At 36.0% G+C, this 20,168-nt stretch overlaps 1 protein-coding gene across 1 annotated transcript in view; it reads left to right on the forward strand.

Annotated features, from left to right (window-relative positions):
- Positions 1-13,422, forward strand: part of DCHS2 (dachsous cadherin-related 2) — a 76,735-nt gene extending 63,313 nt beyond the window's left edge. Inside the window, exons 18-21 of the mRNA XM_087875402.1 lie at positions 4,308-4,438; positions 6,065-6,351; positions 6,447-6,585; positions 7,727-13,422. Coding sequence (XP_087731528.1) covers positions 4,308-4,438; positions 6,065-6,351; positions 6,447-6,585; positions 7,727-10,122 — 2,953 coding nt within the window. The 3' untranslated portion in view covers positions 10,123-13,422. The remainder of the gene's footprint in view (positions 1-4,307; positions 4,439-6,064; positions 6,352-6,446; positions 6,586-7,726) is intronic.
- Positions 13,423-20,168: the final 6,746 nt, after the last annotated feature.

Raw genomic sequence — 20,168 nt, forward strand, 5'->3', positions numbered from 1 at the left:
GCAACCTATCATGGGCTGGATTTGGCCTCCGGGCCGCATATTTTATACCTTTGATCTAGCACATTAATGTTTACATGATGGCAAAGCTCTCCATAATTCCACCTTGGAATCGTTCTCAACACTGACCTTTAACAAACCTAACCTAATGGTGTGACATTTGCCACTTCCAAAGGCACTGGTGAAGATTCTTTCATCAGCACTCTTGAGGTTTCATCTAAAATAGGTCGGCAGCATTTGAGGGATGTGGGTTCCTGATCTTCTGGAGAAATACAGTAGGCCATGATATAGTAGGCCACATCATGATATAGTGACATCATAGAAACAGGTGAAGGTGAATTTACCAGCCTCCTTTGGGAGAATACGTGTGTACTGAATGAGGAAAGTAGAAAACTGCTCCTATTCATCCTCAGAATAAAAAAGCCCAGTCCCAACAACTCCAGCTCATATTTTGGAGGACACTTTGGCTCTGTTTTCAGGGAATTGGAGGATTTAAAAATGAAAATGAGAGCAGTGCACCTCTCGAAGGCTTTGAGCTCCCATTCCACCTTTATTATCATGGTTGGTTACACAGTCAGTCAGATAGTTAGACTGGAATTGACATTTGTGTCTTTCTCAAGGACCTGGATAGGCAGATATTGTTTAACCACCACACCTCCAGCTATGCCACATCCATTATCCAGACATCTGTCTTTCTTTTCAATCAGACTTAATAATTGTTGATAAGAAAGACAAAGAAGTATGTATTATTATTATTATTTCAAAACAAAATAAATGTAAAAAAGTTGCAGAAGGTGAAATATAGTCATTTTACCATCAAATTTGGGTGGCACAGTTTCAAGATGGTGGACGTACAAATGAGGCTGTTTCTGGTTGCCTAATGCTAGTCTAAAACATATTTGTGGAGGGTTTGGGGTTTTTTTTTCTTTTCCTGACGTATCTAATTCAGTATGTCTGGAAATAATTTCCAAAGCTTTTTTTCTAAACATATTACTGAATGCACAATTAGAAATGATTTCATGTGCTCTAAAATAAATTGTTGCTTTTAAAATGCATTTCCTTGAACAAACTATAACCAACCTTAAGTCTGAATTTTTTTTTTTAAACTTCTGAAACTACAATGATCTGTTGTTGAAAAATGCTGGAAAAGTAAAAACTTTAAAGTATGAATTTCAGAGGGAACTGTTGACAAGAGATTTTATCTAGATGCCCTTGATTATATATTTTATCATGTTTTTCAAACACTGAAATTTAAGAAATTGGTTAGATTAGTATGCATTTCAACATTTAGCTTACTTATAAATATTCTAGGCATAATATGAAATTATGGCTGTTTAGAAACTTAAATACAATAAGTAATATGTTCTGACCATTTTTAAACAACAAAAATCCAGTATAGAACCAGTGTAGTAGATGAATGGCAATAGAATCCTATAATCAAATTGTAATGTTTGTTCCTGATATATAAATGTTGTTGTTGTTAGTTGCGAAGTCGTGTCTGACCCATTGTGACCCCATGAGCAACGGTCCTCCAGGCCTTCCTGTCCTCTACCATTCTCTGGAGTCCATTTAAGCTCACGCCTACTGCTTCAGTGACTCCATCCAGCCACCTCTCTGTTGTCCTCTTCTTCTTTTGCCTTCAATCTTTCCCAGCGTTAGGCTCTTCTCCAGTGAGCCCTTCCTTCTCAATAGGTGGCCAAAGTATTTGTGTTTCATCTTCAGGATCTGGCCTTTTAAAGAGGAGTCAGGGTTGATCTCCTCTAGGACTGACCAGTTGGATTGCCTTGAGTCCAAGGGACTCACAGGAGTCTTCTCCAGCACCATAGTTCAAAGGCCTCAATTCTTTGGCGCTCAGCCTTTCTTATGGTCCAACTTTCACAGCCATACATTGCAACTGGGAAAACCATGGCCTTGACTATACATACTTTTGTTGGCAGGGTGATGTCTCTGCTTTTTAGTGAGCTATCTGGATTTGCCATAGCTTTCCTCCCAGGAGCAGGCTTCTTTTAATTTCTTGGCTGCAGTCCCCATCTGTGATGATCTTGGAGCCCAGGAATATAAAATCTGTCACTACCTCCATTTCTTCCCCATCTATTTGTGAGGAGACATATGAATAAAGGAAAACAAATGTTTGTTACTTTTTGAAAGGAGGTTATTGTATCAGAGATGAAAGGGAATATAAATTTTCCATATTTATTTGACAATGTATATTCTGCTATACTTCAAACATGTACAATATATTAATACATTTGAAATGATAAAACTGACGTATATCAATTTAAGACTATTTACAGTATAGAAAGCATATTCACTCCATTAAGTCTTTGTGTCTGTGCTTAGTCCTGTTCTTTTGTTCTAGCTTTTATTGAACTTTGTGGTTCTTTACGTATCAACATAAAAAGTCCTGTGCAAATGTTACCAATTAAAGTTATTTAATCTTTTGAAGAATATTTTGCCTTAACTTAGAAGTAATTGTTGTAAAGTAGTATGGTTAAGAGAGTTTTACTACTTTTGTATAATGCTTTATTGCTTTAGGAAGTCAATGAGGTGAATCAAAACTGAACGGACTATTTTAGTATCAAAGAAATCAATGAGGTAATTAAACTATGTTTTCATTAAAATCCCATTGATTTCAGTGAGAATGAATTTAGATTTGATCCATCTCAATGTTTGCATATTTAATTTTTACATGGATTATAAAGCAGTTGAAGTCCCACTGAACTCAATAGATGTTATTTTTTAGTAAGACACTACTTAGTCCAATTGGATATTATCTCAGGTGAATTTCGGTATGGCAGGGGTGTCAAAGTGGTGGCCCACAAGCTGGATGTGCCACACGCAGGCCATGCCCACCCAGCTCCACAAAGACAAAAAAGTCACGATACATCACGTGACGTGATCGAGTTGTGTATGGAATGACCTCATACTGAAACCAATAGGATTTTTCAATGCAATTTATACTAACATATTTTTTTTCTCTCACCATTGCTTATACTGTACCATTCCTCTTGGTCTATGCTCATATAGGTTCATATCACATTACTATTGCAGAAAAAATGCAGCAGGGAGCACTGTTTGCTGTCTTAAATTCCTGCATAAAAGGCAGTATATAAATCAATAAGAATATCATGTACATTTTTAGTTTTGTAGCACTATTTCTCTCTTTCTCATTATTTATTTATTTATTTATTTATTGGTTCGATTTATATGCCGCCCTTCTCCGGAGACTCAGGGCGGCTTACAATGCGTTAAACAATAGCCTTCATACTTTTGTATATATCTGCTTAGTAGGGCTTTCGGCCCTGCCTAAGCAGTGTTCTTTTTATACAAAGTCAGCTTATTGCCCCCACAATCCGGGTCCTCATTTTACCTACCTCGGAAGGATGGAAGGCTGAGTCAACCTTGAGCCTGGTGAGATTTGAACTTGTAGTAATTGCAGGCAGTTGGCAGCTAAGTGCTACTTTATCAGCACTTTAGTCCACTGCGCCACCAAGGCTCTTCCATTATATCTAAATCCATTATATCTGTATCTACCGTGTTTTCCCAAAAATAAGACCCTGTCTTATATTTTTTTGAACTCTGAAATAAGCGCTTGGCCTTATTGCCATGCGCTCAAAAGCCCAATTGGGTTTATTATCAGGGGATGTCTTATTTTGGGGAAAACAGGGTATATCTCTATCTATCTATCTATCTATCTATCTATCTATCTATCTATCTATCTATCTATCTATCTGATGAGAGAGAGAGAAATAGTGCTACAAAACTAAAAATGTACATGATATATATTTCTACAGTATATCTATAACTATACCTATATATCTCAAATTTATATTATTTGGTATAAAATGGTTTGTCGTTAATGCGACTGCTTGAGGGCTCCTGGATTGGAGTTGAAAGGTGAAAGGGAAGCAGTATGCTCCCTCCCATATTGGAGTAGACCAGGTGCTTCAACAGAAAATCATTGTGTGTGTGTGTGTGTGTGTATGTATATGAGTGATAACATCTGGATCGAGGTTCTTAAAAAAGAATTATAAAACAATTATTAATGCTACTGTTCTAATCAATTACTAACATAGTATGTCATTCTATAAATTAAGAAAATCCATTCAGTTGCTTATGTTTTTTTTTAAAAAAAAAGCCACCAATAGACAAATACAGGATTATCTTTCACAAATGATTTTATTATACTAACATTTTCACTGGAAAAAAAAGTGACAATTTTTCAGACACTTTGTAATAATTAGTATATTAATTAACCTGTGTAATGCTTCTGGCAGCCAATAATCCAAGGTTTACTGATTCCCTAATAGGTTGGTTGTACAAGCTGCTGACAAAGGAATTCCTGGGCTATTTGCTATTTGCACCGTAGAGATAGAAGTTGTGGATATCAATGATAATGCCCCAACTCTGCAGCCATTTGATGTTATCCATCTCTCTGAAAGTAAGAATGATTCTCATTTTATGCTTGGATTAAACTTTAAACATGGGAATAGTTTTTCTTTCAATTTATATTCTTGCTCAAATAGCAAGTATCTGTCAGGTTTCGAGGTCGTCTCAAATAAATTGCATTTCAAACAAAGTCTTTGATGAAAAACTCCAATTTATTAAGCACAACATTCTAATTCCGACTCCATCGCAGCCAACACTGACTTCCTGACCCAAAACCCTCCCTTTCCTTTCCCCACTCCTCTGCACTCATTGGCCATCTTCCAAGTCACTCTACCCCTAATCTACTGCTCCAGCTCAAAGGAATTTCCCCCCTCCCATCCCATCTCCTAGGGGATATTATCTTCAGGGAAAATAAGTAGGTGAAAAGTCAAACGTCCCTTTCCAGACGCCTCCGCTTCTCCTTCTTATGTCAGCACTAGAGTAAATGCACCTTGGAAGTGCTGACATCATCATTTCAGCAAATATTCTGTGAGATATTTCTAATACCTATGAATATTCTATTTTTGAACTATTTAAAATAAACACCAAAAAATAATGCAATCTATTCCTTTAAATCCTCAAAGGACGTTTTGTCTTAAGACACAGCAATCTGGAAATTAAGAATTGATTATTATTTATTATTCCTGACATTTAGTTTTAATTTCTGTTTTACTTTTGGGGGGAAAAAACCCTACTGTGAAGCTAAGACAACCAACTTTAAGAGAATTTTAGAATACTGTTAATGTTGATGGAAGTAACAAAGTATGGTGTCTTGAGCTAGTGGAGGAAAATTGAAATCTAACTCAAATAATGGTAGCTAATTTGGCAGGTTTTAAAAGTAGACTAGATAGGAAAGAGATGACAATATCAATAGCTACTAAAATAAATAGCTCTATACTTCTCTTGAATCATGGGCACTGATTGTTGGAAATCAACAGTAAAAAGGGATTTTTACTTTCTTCTCCAGTTCTGTGACTTCCCAAATGCATCCAGTTGGTTTCAGTGTGACACAAAATATTGAATTAGAAGAGCCTTTGTCAAGATCCAGAGGAGTTGTTCTTATAGTTATATAACAATAATTAAAAAATAACTTATCTAATATTCTGTGATCAGTATTGTAAAAATTAAAAATGGTTAGGTGTAAAAGTTAAGATTCCTATCTTGAAATAATTGTGCATGTGAATAACAAAGGTTTATGAAGGAGGCTATGGTACATATCGATCTTCATGATCTCCAGAAGCGAAGTGGATTAAAATCTGGTTAGGAGCAGGAAAACATCCCAAAAGAAGATTGCTTAAGGAAAGTATATTGCCATGGCCATGAAGTATCTAGAAGTCAAGCTACCAAGTGCAACATACAGGGAGTTGGAATATATTATTCCCAACTCTGCTCAGATAATTGGGGATAGCCATATATTTGTATTGTGGTTGTTGCAAAATGTACAGAATGAAATGTAATATTATTGTTACTCATTTTAGAATTAAGTTTAAAATTTGCCTAACATCTATATAACTATGATCATTTGTGATATAACACTTCCGTTTTTTACTAAATAATAGGCTCAATGGTTGGCTTACATTATTCAAATCATGCAAAAACTACTGTGATATAGTCTCATTTTTAAGCATCATTGTTGTAGGTACGCCAGTTGGATTCCTACTGATACAAGTAGTTGCAAATGATACAGACCTGGGCCCCGCTCTTCACTACAGTTTTGCTGAAGGTTATAATCATGGAAAGGAATTTGCAATCGACCAATTGAAAGGAACAATTACACTGGTGAAGGCATTAGATTTTGAAACAAATACTCATTTGGAACTTTTTATCAACGTTTCTGATTCTGTGCATCAAACCATAGAACAACTTCAGATTCTTATAGCTGATGTCAATGATAATCCTCCAGTATTTATTCAGGATGCCTATCAGGTAAGAAAAAGAAATGCCAGGATCAGTAATCTACTTTTTAAAACCAATTAATGGTCAATATTTGAAATGCTGTATTTTATTTCCCTTTCTTTCAGGTGATTATACCTGAATGTAGGTACATAGATGACTCTGTCTTGACTGTGCATGCCACAGACAAAGATTCAGAGCACAATGGAAAGATATTCTACAGAATGATTTCTGTCTCTGATACATTTTTTATTGATCCACAAAATGGTGAGCATGCATAAAACAACAACACAAATTGGGAAAAATCCTGTTCAAGATTCTGTCTGCTGAGAATGCTTAATAGGCGGTCTTTTCATGCATACCTTAAGTGTAGCTAAATACATTATTCATGATTTTAATTAAGGATCTAGGTACTTCTTCTAAGTACTAGAAGAAAGGATCCAAGGAGTATATATACTATATATATCATATAGTATATATTCTACCCAGTGGTGGGTTTTAAAAAATTTTACTACTGGTTCTGTGGGTGTGGCTTGGTGGGCGTGGCATGGCATGACATGGCTTGGTGGGTGTGGCAGGGGAAGGATACTGTAAAATCTCCATTCCCTCCCCACTCCAGGGGAAGGATACTGTAAAATCCCCATTCCCTCCCGATCAGCTGGGACTTGGGAGGCAGAGAATAATGGGGGCAGGGCCAGTCAGAATTTTTACTACCGGTTCTCCGAACTACTCAAAATTTCCACTACCGGTTCTCCAGAACTGGTCAGAACCTGCTGAAACCCACCTCTGATTCTACCCTGTTTTCCCCAAAATAAGACATTCTCTGATAATAAACCCAATCGGGCTTTTGAGCGCATGGCAATAAGGCCAAGCACTTATTTCAGGGTTCAAAAAAATATAAGACAGGGTCTTATTTTCGGGAAAACACAGTATATATAGCCAATATTATATATTGGACAAATAATTCTACTTCAAACTAGTTTTATGTTATAGTAATATACTATAGTAATGTATACATGGTATATTTTGGATTGTATATCTACTCTTTGGCCTATCTAAATCTATTCATTTAATTTGAATGCTATTATTTTTCTGTGACTTAGAAATTTCACTAAATTAATACATTTTAAGAATATAGAATTTCTTTAAATATAAGAATAAATTACTAACATATTATAATGATTTTCACAATAGCTACATATGTTTTTCATACCCCTGAATTTATATGAACTCCATTTAGTACATGCAATTTTTGGCTGCCTGGAATTGTCCTTTTATATTGTCTTTCTTTTTTGTAGCACATAAAATTTTTTAAAATGATGATCTTTGTGCAATACAGAAAGTGGAAACTATAGTGTTAGTACTAAAAGTTTTTGCACAGCATAATGCATGTTTTATTTTATTTTAGGTTCACTATTTCTTGTTAAGCCACTAACTTATCAGTTCAGTAACCCAGAGATCCATCTCCTTGTAGAAGCTGTCGACCATGGAAAGCCACCTTTGACTGCCATGACTTCTGTTACAGTGCAGATACAAGCTATGAATACTTACGTTCCTCTGTTTACAATGGCAATCTATACTTTTACTATAAGTGAAAATGCTTCAGTTGGAGAGAACTTGTTTACATTTTCAGTTAATAACCAAGGTAGAAATCATCAAGGCACCAATGTTGTGTATTCCATCATTGGTGGAAATAACGCTAATAAATTCTATGTGAAAAAGCTTTTATTTGGGCCAGAATATTCAGATCAAACGATTGGAAATCTTGTTTTGAGAAGCACCCTAGATCGAGAGAAATGTTCCTCTTATAAGTTGTTAATTCTTGCTGCTAATCAAAGAACTACTCATCTAAATTCCACTGCTACCGTGTCAATTACTATTTTAGATGTTAATGACAATCCACCTGTATTTACAAGTTTGGAATATCATGTTCATGTCAGGGAAGATTTTCCAGTTGGTAATTACATTACTTCAGTGTCAGCATATGATTATGATGCTGGAACTAATGCAGATATCACTTACAATATAGCCTCTGGAAATGATAACGGGCACTTCCAACTAGAAGGTAAAACTGGCTCAATACGTCTCATCAGAGCTCTAGATTACGAGGATGCTACGGAATTCAATTTGACTGTTCAAGTTTCTGACGGAGGAATAGTTCTTAAAAACGTGGCTTTTGCTGTTGTTTTTATCAGTGTCCTTGATGCTAATGATTATGTCCCAGTATTTGTTTTTCCAAACCTTGAGTGTGGTATACATGAAAATATGCCTGCTTTTTCCTCTGTTTGCACAATTTCTGCCCTAGATTTTGATACTGGCCCTTGTGGTTATCTTTCCTACTCTATCCAGTCATCTTGCTTGTCTACTCATCTTGGGAATCTTGGAGATCATAACCTGTTTATAATAGATTCTTTGTCTGGAAATATCCGCACCAAGCAGGTGCTTGACTTTGAACATCAGAGTAAGTACTGTTTCGTTGCACAGGCGAAAGATAAAAGCAATTCCACAGCTACTGTTACTGTTCAGATTAATGTTGAAGGATTGGATGAGTTTGACCCTGTGTTCAGCCAAGATGAATATTTCTTTTATTTTCCCGAGAAGAATGAAGCAGGGCAGTTGATTGGCGACGTAAAAGCATCAGACTGTGATGGTGGCTTGGATGGTGTCATTTATTATACTTTGTTAGAACAATCTTCCTTCTTTTCGGTGAACTGTAGCAGTGGGTCTGTTTATTTGGCTAGATCTTTTCACAAAAAAAGAAGCAGCATGAAGAAGAAATATGGCACTTTCGAACTTCTAATAAAAGCTCATAGTCCAAAGCAGGACTCAAAATCCAGCACCTGCACAGTTCTGGTAAACATTTCTAATAGCCCTGAGAGCTATCACACACTGCAAACAGCTAACTTATCTGTTAACATTGCCATCTCTATTATAATACTTTTGTTTTTAGCCATTTGCCTTGCTGTGCTTATTGGTAGATATATACTAAAAGATACCCGCAAGTGTAGCCTGAAGAAAGAGTTGCCATGTCCCTCAGTTATAGATCTCAACATGCATAGACAAAAAACCTCATCTAAACATTTCCAAGAACCCCAAATATATGAAACAACTATTCTCCCTTTTGGGAGCATAGCTGATTGGCTAAGTTTGATTGGCACCATGGATAAAAGAAATATTGATAGTGTTTGTGTACAACCCAACTCATATAGCCACGGATCAATGGAAGGGGCAATTGGAGAAGATGTGGAACTAAAAAAGGTCAATGAACATCCTTATAGGAAGGGTACTAGATCTGCTTTAAGTGACAGAGGCTCATTTAAACCAGATTCAGGGATTCCAAGGGATTCTGATCAGTTTTCATGTCAGTCCGGAGAAAATAGGATGATGTCCATTTCTCAAAGCACAGAGGCCCTCCATTACTTCAGAGAATTACTCTGCAACAAAATGTTGTCCCATACACTTGCAAAAGTGACAGTTAAAGAAATTGAGATAATGACAGATCTCACAATGGAATGTATAGTAGCACCTGATAGCAAGGATCTTGTTACCCCAGTAGACTCTGTTAAAGATCTTGGAGAGAATTATAACTGGAATTGTTTGCTGAACTGGGAGCCCAGCTTTGAGCCTCTTGCTTCTGTGTTCAATGACATTGCAGAACTGCAAGATGAAAGTATTGAAATGCATAATTTTCCTAAAGGGGACAAATCTTTCATTTTTCCTCCTCCTTTGCTTACTTCTACAGCTCAACCTGATTTAAAGTCATTTTTCTCACAACTGCCAACTTCACTGGCAGATGTATTTTAAAAATATCCCCACTCATCTGATATCCATCATTTGAAATCTCCTTCAGCACTTATGTTTTTCACTTTTCACCAAAGAGCCATGGTGGCACAGTGGTTAGACTGCAGAACTGCAGGCTACTTCTGCTGACTGTTAGCTGCCTGCAATTTGGCAGTTTGAATCTCACCAGGCTCAAGGTTGATTTAGCCTTCCATCCTTCTGAGGTCAGTAAAATTAGGACCCAGATTGTTGAGGGCAATATGCTGACTCTGTAAACTGTTTATAGAGAGCTGTAAACCACTGTGAAACGGTATATAAGTTTTAATGCTATTGCTATTCCCTATCTCTGCTGACAATGCAGATACCTACAACATCTCCAGTTGCCCCATATCTTAATCTGAAGGGAAACAGTTCCAGTTGGTCAGCATGCGAGCTTTCAACAGCAGAAGAAATTTAAGAACCTGTGCAGATAATTTATCATTGGTTTCAAATATAAAACAGACATTAGGCATTCTGGTCATATGCTATAAAACACAGCATGCTGTATCATAAAACTGTAAATATTTTATTTTCATAAATTAGAAATTACTTAGCCAAGCTTATTTCCATAAATAATTGTCCACAACATATACTATCAACTTGTCAGATACTACCAGGAATAGCCTATCTCTTTTCTCCTGCCTATGTTTGAGATCCCTGTCTAGGGAAAATCCAATTTATTTATTTATGTATTTATTAGTTCGATTTATATGCCGCCCTTCTCCGGACACTCAGGGCGGCTTACAATGCATTAAGCAATAGCCTTCATACTTTTGTATATATCTGCTTAGTAGGGCTTTCGCCCCCTCCCCCCCCAGCGGTGTTCTTTTTTATACAAAGTCAGCTTATTGCCCCCCCAATCCGGGTCCTCATTTTACCTACCTCGAAAGGATGGAAGGCTGAGTCAACCTTGAGCCTGGTGAGATTTGAACTTGCAGTAATTGCAGGCAGCTGGCAACTAAGTGCTACTTTAACAGCACTTAGTCCACTGCGCCACCAGGCTCCTTGGAAATTATTTTTACATGATGTTCATTCTGAAACTCGAGATGGGTATTAGTAAAGATGTGTTCATTCAGTGGAGTCATGGTGCACTAGAATCAAACAGATCTATCATGGTCTTGCCAATTGAACAGAGATTATACTACTTTTTTGCCTAATCACGGGTGGGTACTTACCTTTAGTACCGGTTCGCAACGGGGCCGCGTGCTCGCGCTCACTTCACATGCGCAGAAGCTTCCTGATGATGTTTGGGTCAGTGGGTGAAGCCTCCTGCGGGTTTTACTACCAGTTCTTGTGAACTGGTCCAAACTGGGGGCAACCCACCACTGTGCCTAATCAAATTACTCTGAGTCAAGCATACTTCAGTTTAGGGGGGAAATGGTGCTCCAGTATATAATATTTCATTTGGGTAATGAAATGTCTGCAAGGAAACAAGCCCAGAGAGCACCAAGGACCCCACATGTCAACCCTAAGCTACAAATATTCTCTTTTATGAATCCATATAGATGTACATTTGCATATTCACATGATAGGGCTAGTATATTTATAGTGGAAAAAAAACATTTTTACCAGTTTTACAGGGGTTTGCTTTTTTTTTTTTTCCCAATGAGAGATTGTCTCTGCACCTTCATCATAATCACTGTTGGTGAAATTATGATAAGTTTGAATTGGTATTGGATGCAGAAAAGGTCCTTGAAATGTTCACTTCTTCAGTGCATATCTAGATAATCATGGTGCAGAATATCACTGATTCTACGGGCTCAGATTCTATGGACTGGTTGATTATTCTGAACAATTTAAGACACAAAATATATTGATTCTGTGATTCTGTGACTCCTGCAAAGATAAGGATTAAAATATACAGTATGCAGGAAAGTATATTCAGAATGGGGTTATTTTACCTTGCTTTGAGAGGAGTCTCCATTCAAGATCTTCTTCTGAGATCATCTATGAGGCATTCAGGGGTTATTCAGGTAACCCTTGCAACTGTAACTTGAGAATAGTCTAAGGAAGAGTGTCAAACTGGCAGCCCATGGGCCAGATGCGTCACATGCAGGCCACGCCACCCCAGCTGTCACATGATGGCAACATGTTGCCGCGAGTTTATAAAGAAATCTGCAGGAAGGCATTTAAGTGCAGCCAGGGCTTCCCAGTTCTTGCTTACAGAATGGACTCGTGCTGATGGTTTTTGGCTTTATGGACCCCCCCCCCCCCGCAATGGCATCCTGCTGCACATGCGGTTTGGGGGCTCATTTTCTTTGACTTTTGGCTTGGTATGAGAAGTGTGAGAGATGATTCAGCTTATAAAAAGGGTTTTTTTTTTTTGTTTACATAATGCGTTAACGATATGAACGCATTCATATAAATAAGATAGCTCATCGTTTGCATTACTTTTCTTTTTACAACATGACTATCTGTAGTTACACAATGCAGATATATACAAGCAAAACAAAGCATAACCAAAAACGTAACGTCATGGCAATATGATTACATGATTAAATCAAGTAATATTTTTTTAAAAAAATTCTACTTTTAAACTGTAGTTACATTTAGAGTCTTTCAATGCTTTAAGACAGAGGTGTCAAACTCAATTTCATTGAGGGCCGCATCAGGGTTGTGTTTGACATTGGGGACGTGGCCAGAGTGGGTGTGGCCAGCTTGATGTCACTCATGTCGGGGGGGGCTGTGGTGGCCCAAACGCTCTACCATTAAAAACGGGCTCCTGAGCTCCTGCAATCCTCCACCAGTGCCATTTTCACTGTCTGAGGCAGCATGGGCCAGTCCTTCGCTGTTTTCAAAGTGCCCCGGCGAGCCAGATCTAAGTACCCCATGGATCTGACTCATGGGCTTTGAGTTTGACACCCCTGCTTTAAGAGGAAGTATTTTGCAGTATGACGGTCCAATTCTGACCAGAAGCATCCAGAAACATACATACATATATAACACTTAAAGTTCTGACAGCAGCTCTCAATAATGATTGATAATATTTTGGAAATAGCATAAATATTCAGGTAGAGTACACATTCTAGATTTGAGACAGATATTTGGCAACTAATATTTAGAGATATAGCCTAGGTATATTTAGAAAATAAAATTTAACCCAAAATACCTGAGATTATATTGGTTACATAAAATATTTTTTCAGCCTTATATACAGTATGTTCAGTACTAATGTTTTTTTAGAACAAGTAATATCCTAGTATTCTATAATTCTAAAATGCTCATTGGTCATAAAGTATCAGTTATTACTACTTTGTTTTAATTATTAATAAATGGTATTCCAACACTTTGGTTTTGCTTCTTTTTTACCGCATTGCACTATTACAGTTTTACTTATTTTTTCAGTTGAGATGATAACATTATTCATTATTCATATATTCATTATTTTTTATCATATGCATTATCACTATGCTCTTTTTTTTTACAACATATATTGGAAAGGTTAAAAATACATATAAATAATATCACAGTCTCATTTTCAAGGTTTTCTATTAATGCTTATATATGCAGTTTACATCGAGACTTAGTCAAAGATTCTATGTGAATACAGGTTAGATACAGAAAATCTCATTGAAGCATTTTGTTTAAGTTATATTTGTCAAGAGTTGACTTAATTCATGGCCTGTTTGTTTCTCACAATGCTATATAATTACTAAAACTCTTGTGTTGCTATTATGCCACATAAGCAGCAGTAGCTTTAACAAGTTTAAGTTTTAAGTTTATCAGAATTTATATGCTGCCCTTCTCCCAAAGGACTCGGGGTGGCTCACAGCAATTAAAATTAACAATTAAAATTCAATTCAAAACCCCCAATTAATTAAAACTCCCAGAACAGACTCGGCCAGTTTGCTTAAAGAGCCATGTCTTCAGGTCCTTGCGGAAGGAATGGAGATCAGGGGCAGTCCGGAGCTCGGTGGGTAACTCGTTCCAGAGGGTCGGTGCAGCCACAGAGAACGCCTTCATCCTGGGCGCCGTCAGCCGACAAGTTCCTACAATGGTAGAGAAATAAGTCTACAGCAATAACAGTCTACAAGAAGGCTAAGCCGTATGCTTTTGTTAACCCTTCCCTCTCTATTTCTGGCCTGGTACTATAATACGAAATGTATATTGTCCCTAGTTCTTAATGAGCTGTGGATTTATGTTGACTGATCATTGCTATAGATGGCAGTACATGGAATCCTCTTTAGAGTTGCATTGACAACCTGCTGCCTTCCAGATGGCTTACATAAATCCCCATTAGCCTCAGCATGCAAGGCCAATGTCATTTTTCTAAGCTAAAATATCTGGAGAGCACCAGATATTGTCTATCAACTTTAGGGAATATGGGTAAAACCTGACACAGCTGAGTTAAAAATTCAACATCAGTTTTGATTCGTTTTTCAGGCAACACTAAAAAATGATATGGAGTATAGTTGCCTAGAGTATGTCTAGACTCGTATAGACTGGTGGCATAAAAACATATATTTATTTAGCTTTCTACTAACATACCAAAATAGCTGCTTTTACTGTTACCAACAAACCTTATACCTTTTCCAATAATAGCTGTAAGCTGATTCCCTTTTGTAAACATACTTATGCCATGCCATGCTTAAGATAATCAGGCTTAACAAATGTTCAATAAAATATTTTGTTACATTTTTCTTTTTAATATATATATTTACTAATCATCTGTCCAAAACTGTGAAGTATATTAAGCAGAAGTAGTTCTGTCTCGTGTGTAGCTGAACGTGGAAAAGTGAATATATACAGCAAGAGACTGCTATAAATCATAAGACAGCTCTTTTCACCTGGTTTTTTAATTTGTTGTGTAAACAATGTAATTCATTTATTTTATTGTAAATTTACTTTTCACTCGCTTCAAATAGTCTATTCTCTGTTATTTCAGTAAAGAAAGAAGGAGATCAGCATATACTAATGTTAGGAAGAATAAAACTTGTGAATGGAAAAGTAAATTAAGTCCCAAGTGTAAAATGTATAAAATAAGACTGTTTTATTTTCATGGAACTTGCACTGACATAAGAATACCAAATCATTATTTTGATCTAATAAGGACAAAAAGCAATGTATAAAACAGAGTACAGACAAAGTGGAAGCAAGAATGGATGCAAGGAAAGAAAGATAGAAGTATAGTGAATGATGTTGGTATAAATTTAATAAATTTTTATTTTATTTTGATTACTATTCCTTACCTCTTGTCTACACTATGTATTTTCAATTTTTAAATTAAATTTCATAATAAAATACAAGTGAAAATAAAGATATGCACCATTGTATAAAATTGATCATCTTGCGGAACAATAGCTTGACTAGTATATACATTATATGCACAAAGAACTGAAATAATAAAGGGAATTTTGTACCAGTCATAATTTTTCCAATACAAATTTCTCCTAACTCTCTTTTGAAGAACATTATGTCAAAATCATACTTGACAATAAGCTTTACTGAACATATATGGATTCATCCCAAGTGAAAATGTAGACTTTTGTTATATATCTTACATAAAATAGCAATAGATGTGGAAAGGACGGAAAGTTTTAACCTCTGCTGCCCATATGTACTACACAATAATAAAAACGACATAGCTATCTATGCACTGATGTCATTCAGGTTATTGAAAGAAATTCATACCACTGTATAGAAACACCAGACAGCATTGATGGCTTACCCGATATCTTAACTGAATCAGTCTGAGGCAAATTTTTCCTTAACTTTCAGATAACCAAATGAAGGTCTCTGGTAATCATATTATCGAGTTCTAATACAGATTTTTTTTTAACGCTGACACACATCTGTAGCGATAAGATCTTTCATAAAGCAGAAAAATCCATTAAATGCTCATATTTGGCTAGAACCTTTCCCCAAAGAAACTCAAGAATATATAAAATGAAATATTCCTGTGGCTTGAAGTATCTCTGCCAGAATAAATAAGTTTATTGTAACAGCAGTTTCATTAAACCCACATACTGCACCTGGGAGAATCAAAGTATCGGTTAATATAATTGGCAAAACTAAACTGATTCCATGCAATGCACTGAATATGAAACAGAAGAAATATTTATTTATTTATTCAATTGTTTTGTCAACAAGTATCAGTATAGACATAGACATTGACACATGAAAAAATGGCACAAATAAATGGATATAAATGAGCAAAACATAGCCATAAACACATAAAATGAGTACATATAAATGGGGACAGTAGGAGAGGGATGGTGGGCCACTCTGGTGTGCTTATGCACGGCCCCTTAGGGACTTCTTAAAAAACGTGTAAGGTCCACGGTAGACAGTTTAAGGTAAAAGGTATGGGGGTTAGAGAAACTAACAACAGGATCAGGTAAAGTATTCCAGACATTTAGTACTCTTGCTGAAATCGTATTTTCTGCAATCAAGATTAGAGCAGATTACATTTAGTTTGTATCTATTAATAGCCCTTGTGTTATTGCGGTTGAAGTTAAAGTAGTCATTAACAGGTAGGATGTTATGGTAGATAATCTTGTGTACTAGGTTTAGGTCGTAACGTAGACGGCGTAGTTCAAGGTTATCCAGGCCTAAAATTTCAAGCCTGGTGTTATAAAGAATTTTATTGTGAGCAGAGGAGTTGAGTACTCTTCTGGTAAAATACCTCTGGACCCTCTCTAATGTATTAATGTCCATTAATATTAATGTATTAATATGTTGCACAAGGACAGATTCCAAGGATATAGAATCTATACAGTATGTATACAGTAGTATACATCTGAGAGGGACATTTTCTTATAACTAAACCAAGAGAATCAAGCTTTATTTCTTGGAGGATATGGAAGATTGTGGGCCACTTAGAACCAGATCCTCAACAAAGCATGGTGAGAGTAAAATAAAAAATATTTTTTTAAACTACTACAAATAGAGTAATAGAGATATTATTATGTACTTAAATGAGGCTCTTTTGCCCCTAAATTTAAATATAATAATCAGAATATTAAAAACAAATCTGATTTTTCATGATAATTGAGAGAATGAATGAAACTGAGGTGACAGAAACACCATTGATTTCTTGGCCTGTGAATGAAGTTTCAAGAGATGGTCTCTATTCTTGTGTACAGGGTTGTGTAGTACAAGTAACTGCCATACAGACATCTTCACACTTAGTCAACTTAAGCAAGTTTTACTTTCCAGATTTGTTGTCCAGTATTACTACGCAGAAAACATTTTTTTTCATGCATAATTAGGAAATTACATCCTTTTCTTACTTCCAGTAATTTGATCCTTGCCTTTATAGATGTCAGAATTTTTTTTATCTTGCTTCCAACTCCCCCATTTCCTTTTCTGTCTCTCTTCATCTGTCATTCAGTTGTCTTTTTTATTTTTTATTTATTTATTTTATTCAATTTATATCCCGACCTTCTCCAAGTGGACTCAGGGAGGCGCACAGCCAGAACTAAAACACATATCAATACAAAATTTAAAATTATTAAAAGAATTAAATAACTGTGGCCCCAAAATTTAAAACATTGAAAACTAAAACCCCTTTGACAATTTAAAAAGCTAAAAAACTAAAAAAAAAAGGGGGCAGGTGTTCACTGCTTGATGGAAAAGAAAAGTTTTTAGGGCACGGCGAAAAACCCGGAGATCCAATATCCTTCGTATCTCCGGGGGCAAATAATTCCAGAGGGCAGGAGCTGCCACAGAGAAGGCCCTCCCCCTGGGGGTCGACAGCAGACATTGCCTGGCTGACGGCACCCTGAGGAGTCCCTCTCTGTGGGAGCGTACTGGTCGGTGGGAGGCTATCGGTGGCAGAAGGCCGCCGATAGCCTCCCAATTTTAGCTGATGCCGCAGAGGTAATTTTACTCTTATTATTATAATCTTTAATTAAATCCCATATACTCAGAGCAAAACTTATTTTTTCTGGAAAATTTATCAGTTCTCGATAATATGGGTATTTCTTTCCTAAATTCCATTCATCAACATTTTTTCATTTGTATAATAATTTATTACTAATGTAAAGGCACATATGGAAATAATATACTTTAAATAAAAGTTTGAGTATATAACTGTCTACTTTACTACTATTTAAAGTTATATTACATGTTATGACAAATCTACAAGAAAGGATTTATTTTTAAAATTATTTTTCTTTTACTTTGAAGATTTCTTCATTTTCACATCTACCGTTTTCTAAAGCATGGAATAAATTATAAAACACAATATATACCATGAAGCACTACATTAAATCCTTAGAAATAAAAAAATTCAAATAAATAGATCAATGCAAAAAAAAAAAAAAAAAAACACCAAGCCATAAGTACAAGCTTAAATAAGTCATTTCAGGAATGCACAATACTTTGTGTTCCATTCACAAACAGTTCTGATGTTGCGTGGAACATATTTTTCTCTCCTGAGTCATGATATTTGCCAGATTCTGTAATGCAGGGGTGGGCAACTGTGGCCCTTTTATGACTTGTGAACTTCAACTCCCAGAATTCCTGAGCCAGCCATGTTAGCTCAGGAATTCTGGGAACTGAAGTCCAGAAGTCATAAAAGGGCCATAGTTGCCCACCTCTGCTGTAATGCCATAAACCACTTTTTGTTTTGGAAAATTTATTTGTGGCAAAAATATTACAGTATTCTTAGATTGTCTGGAATATTTCCAGATGAAAACTTGAATGTCCATGACCAGAACACCATTTTGTATTCAACTGAAGCACAAGCTGAAGAAAATCTAGTAACGGAAAGAATAAATCAGAGTAAAAAAAAGTTTTCAGGATCTATTTAAAATCCAATAGCCAGGGAATTTCACTGAAATGTAACTGTATTAGTAGTGTCAATTATAGCTCCTAAAACACTATATATGAGTGCAAATAGTATATCAATTTATTTAGCCCAACTCAAATAAGGCTGTAAATGTTAAAACCACTTTTTAAATGAACAGCCTATACAATTGATAATGTTGGAATGATAAGAACCTCTGGGTAGCAACGTTTTGTATTAATTTCAACTTGAGATCTGTTTGCAGAGTAACGTGGAGCACAGTAAAATAGTTCAGCCAAACTATAATCTGTAATTTAAAAAAGGTTAATTGACCCGGGAAATTGCAGCTCGGCATCAGCCTAAAATGCTAGGATAGTGGTAAATTGTTTGATTAGGAATGGGAAGAGCCATTTTTTCACTTATCCAGAGTGACTGGAGCTCCCTAGGTGACAGTGAGTCTTCATTCTCTCTCATTCCCATTCATACAATTTACCTCAGCAATTGTGGGAAAAAATAGAGCTATTATGTGAGCCATCTTAAGTTTGTAAACAAGATATTTATTTTATTTATGTATTTATTATATATAAATGACTCCAGGTGGCTTACTGAAGGATATATATTAAATAATAAGTTATGAAAAGTGTTGTTGCTCATGCATTACACAACAACTTTCTTGGGACTTTCTAAATTTTGAATACATTGGTTTGTGTTGTGACATCCCTTGTTTTAAAATTCTTCCTTCATACAGCCCACACATTATAATAATCATAAATTCCTGATCTGTGTTTGTTGCAAATCTCACCAAATTCATTCAAATATTATGTATTTCTGAAATTAATGAATCCAAGTCCTCGTACTTTGTGTGTATGGTTTACACTTATTAACTTGGGCTGTTGGTTTGACTTCCAAGCTTGGCAGTTTGGTTGCAAATGTTTCATCACCATTAGAGGAGACATTGTCTGTGCATTTTGAATATCCCTTCAACATTAATGTTTAGTGAGGATTGCTGGTTGGAATGTTAACAATTGGCCTGATCTGCTTGATGCTACTTACTGATCTGTTTATTTTAATGAAATCCTGAAGACTAATTCAGGGCCTTACAACCTAATATAATATTAAGTGGACTTGATTTATCTGTTTATTTCTTCTGGAGCTTTTTTTGAGTTGTGAAAGTGATAAAGAAGCATTATTACATTTAACGTGGAGTGCTAAAAGTAAAAAGCTGCTCATGAGTCAGCTGTTTTTATCTCGCAATTCTTCCCTCTTGACAATTATATCTGCAACTTTCCTTAACCGCATC

Source organism: Pantherophis guttatus, chromosome 8 (genome assembly GCF_059756535.1).
Source record: "Pantherophis guttatus breed Tessera chromosome 8, ASM5975653v1, whole genome shotgun sequence".
Lineage (NCBI taxonomy): Eukaryota > Metazoa > Chordata > Lepidosauria > Squamata > Colubridae > Pantherophis > Pantherophis guttatus.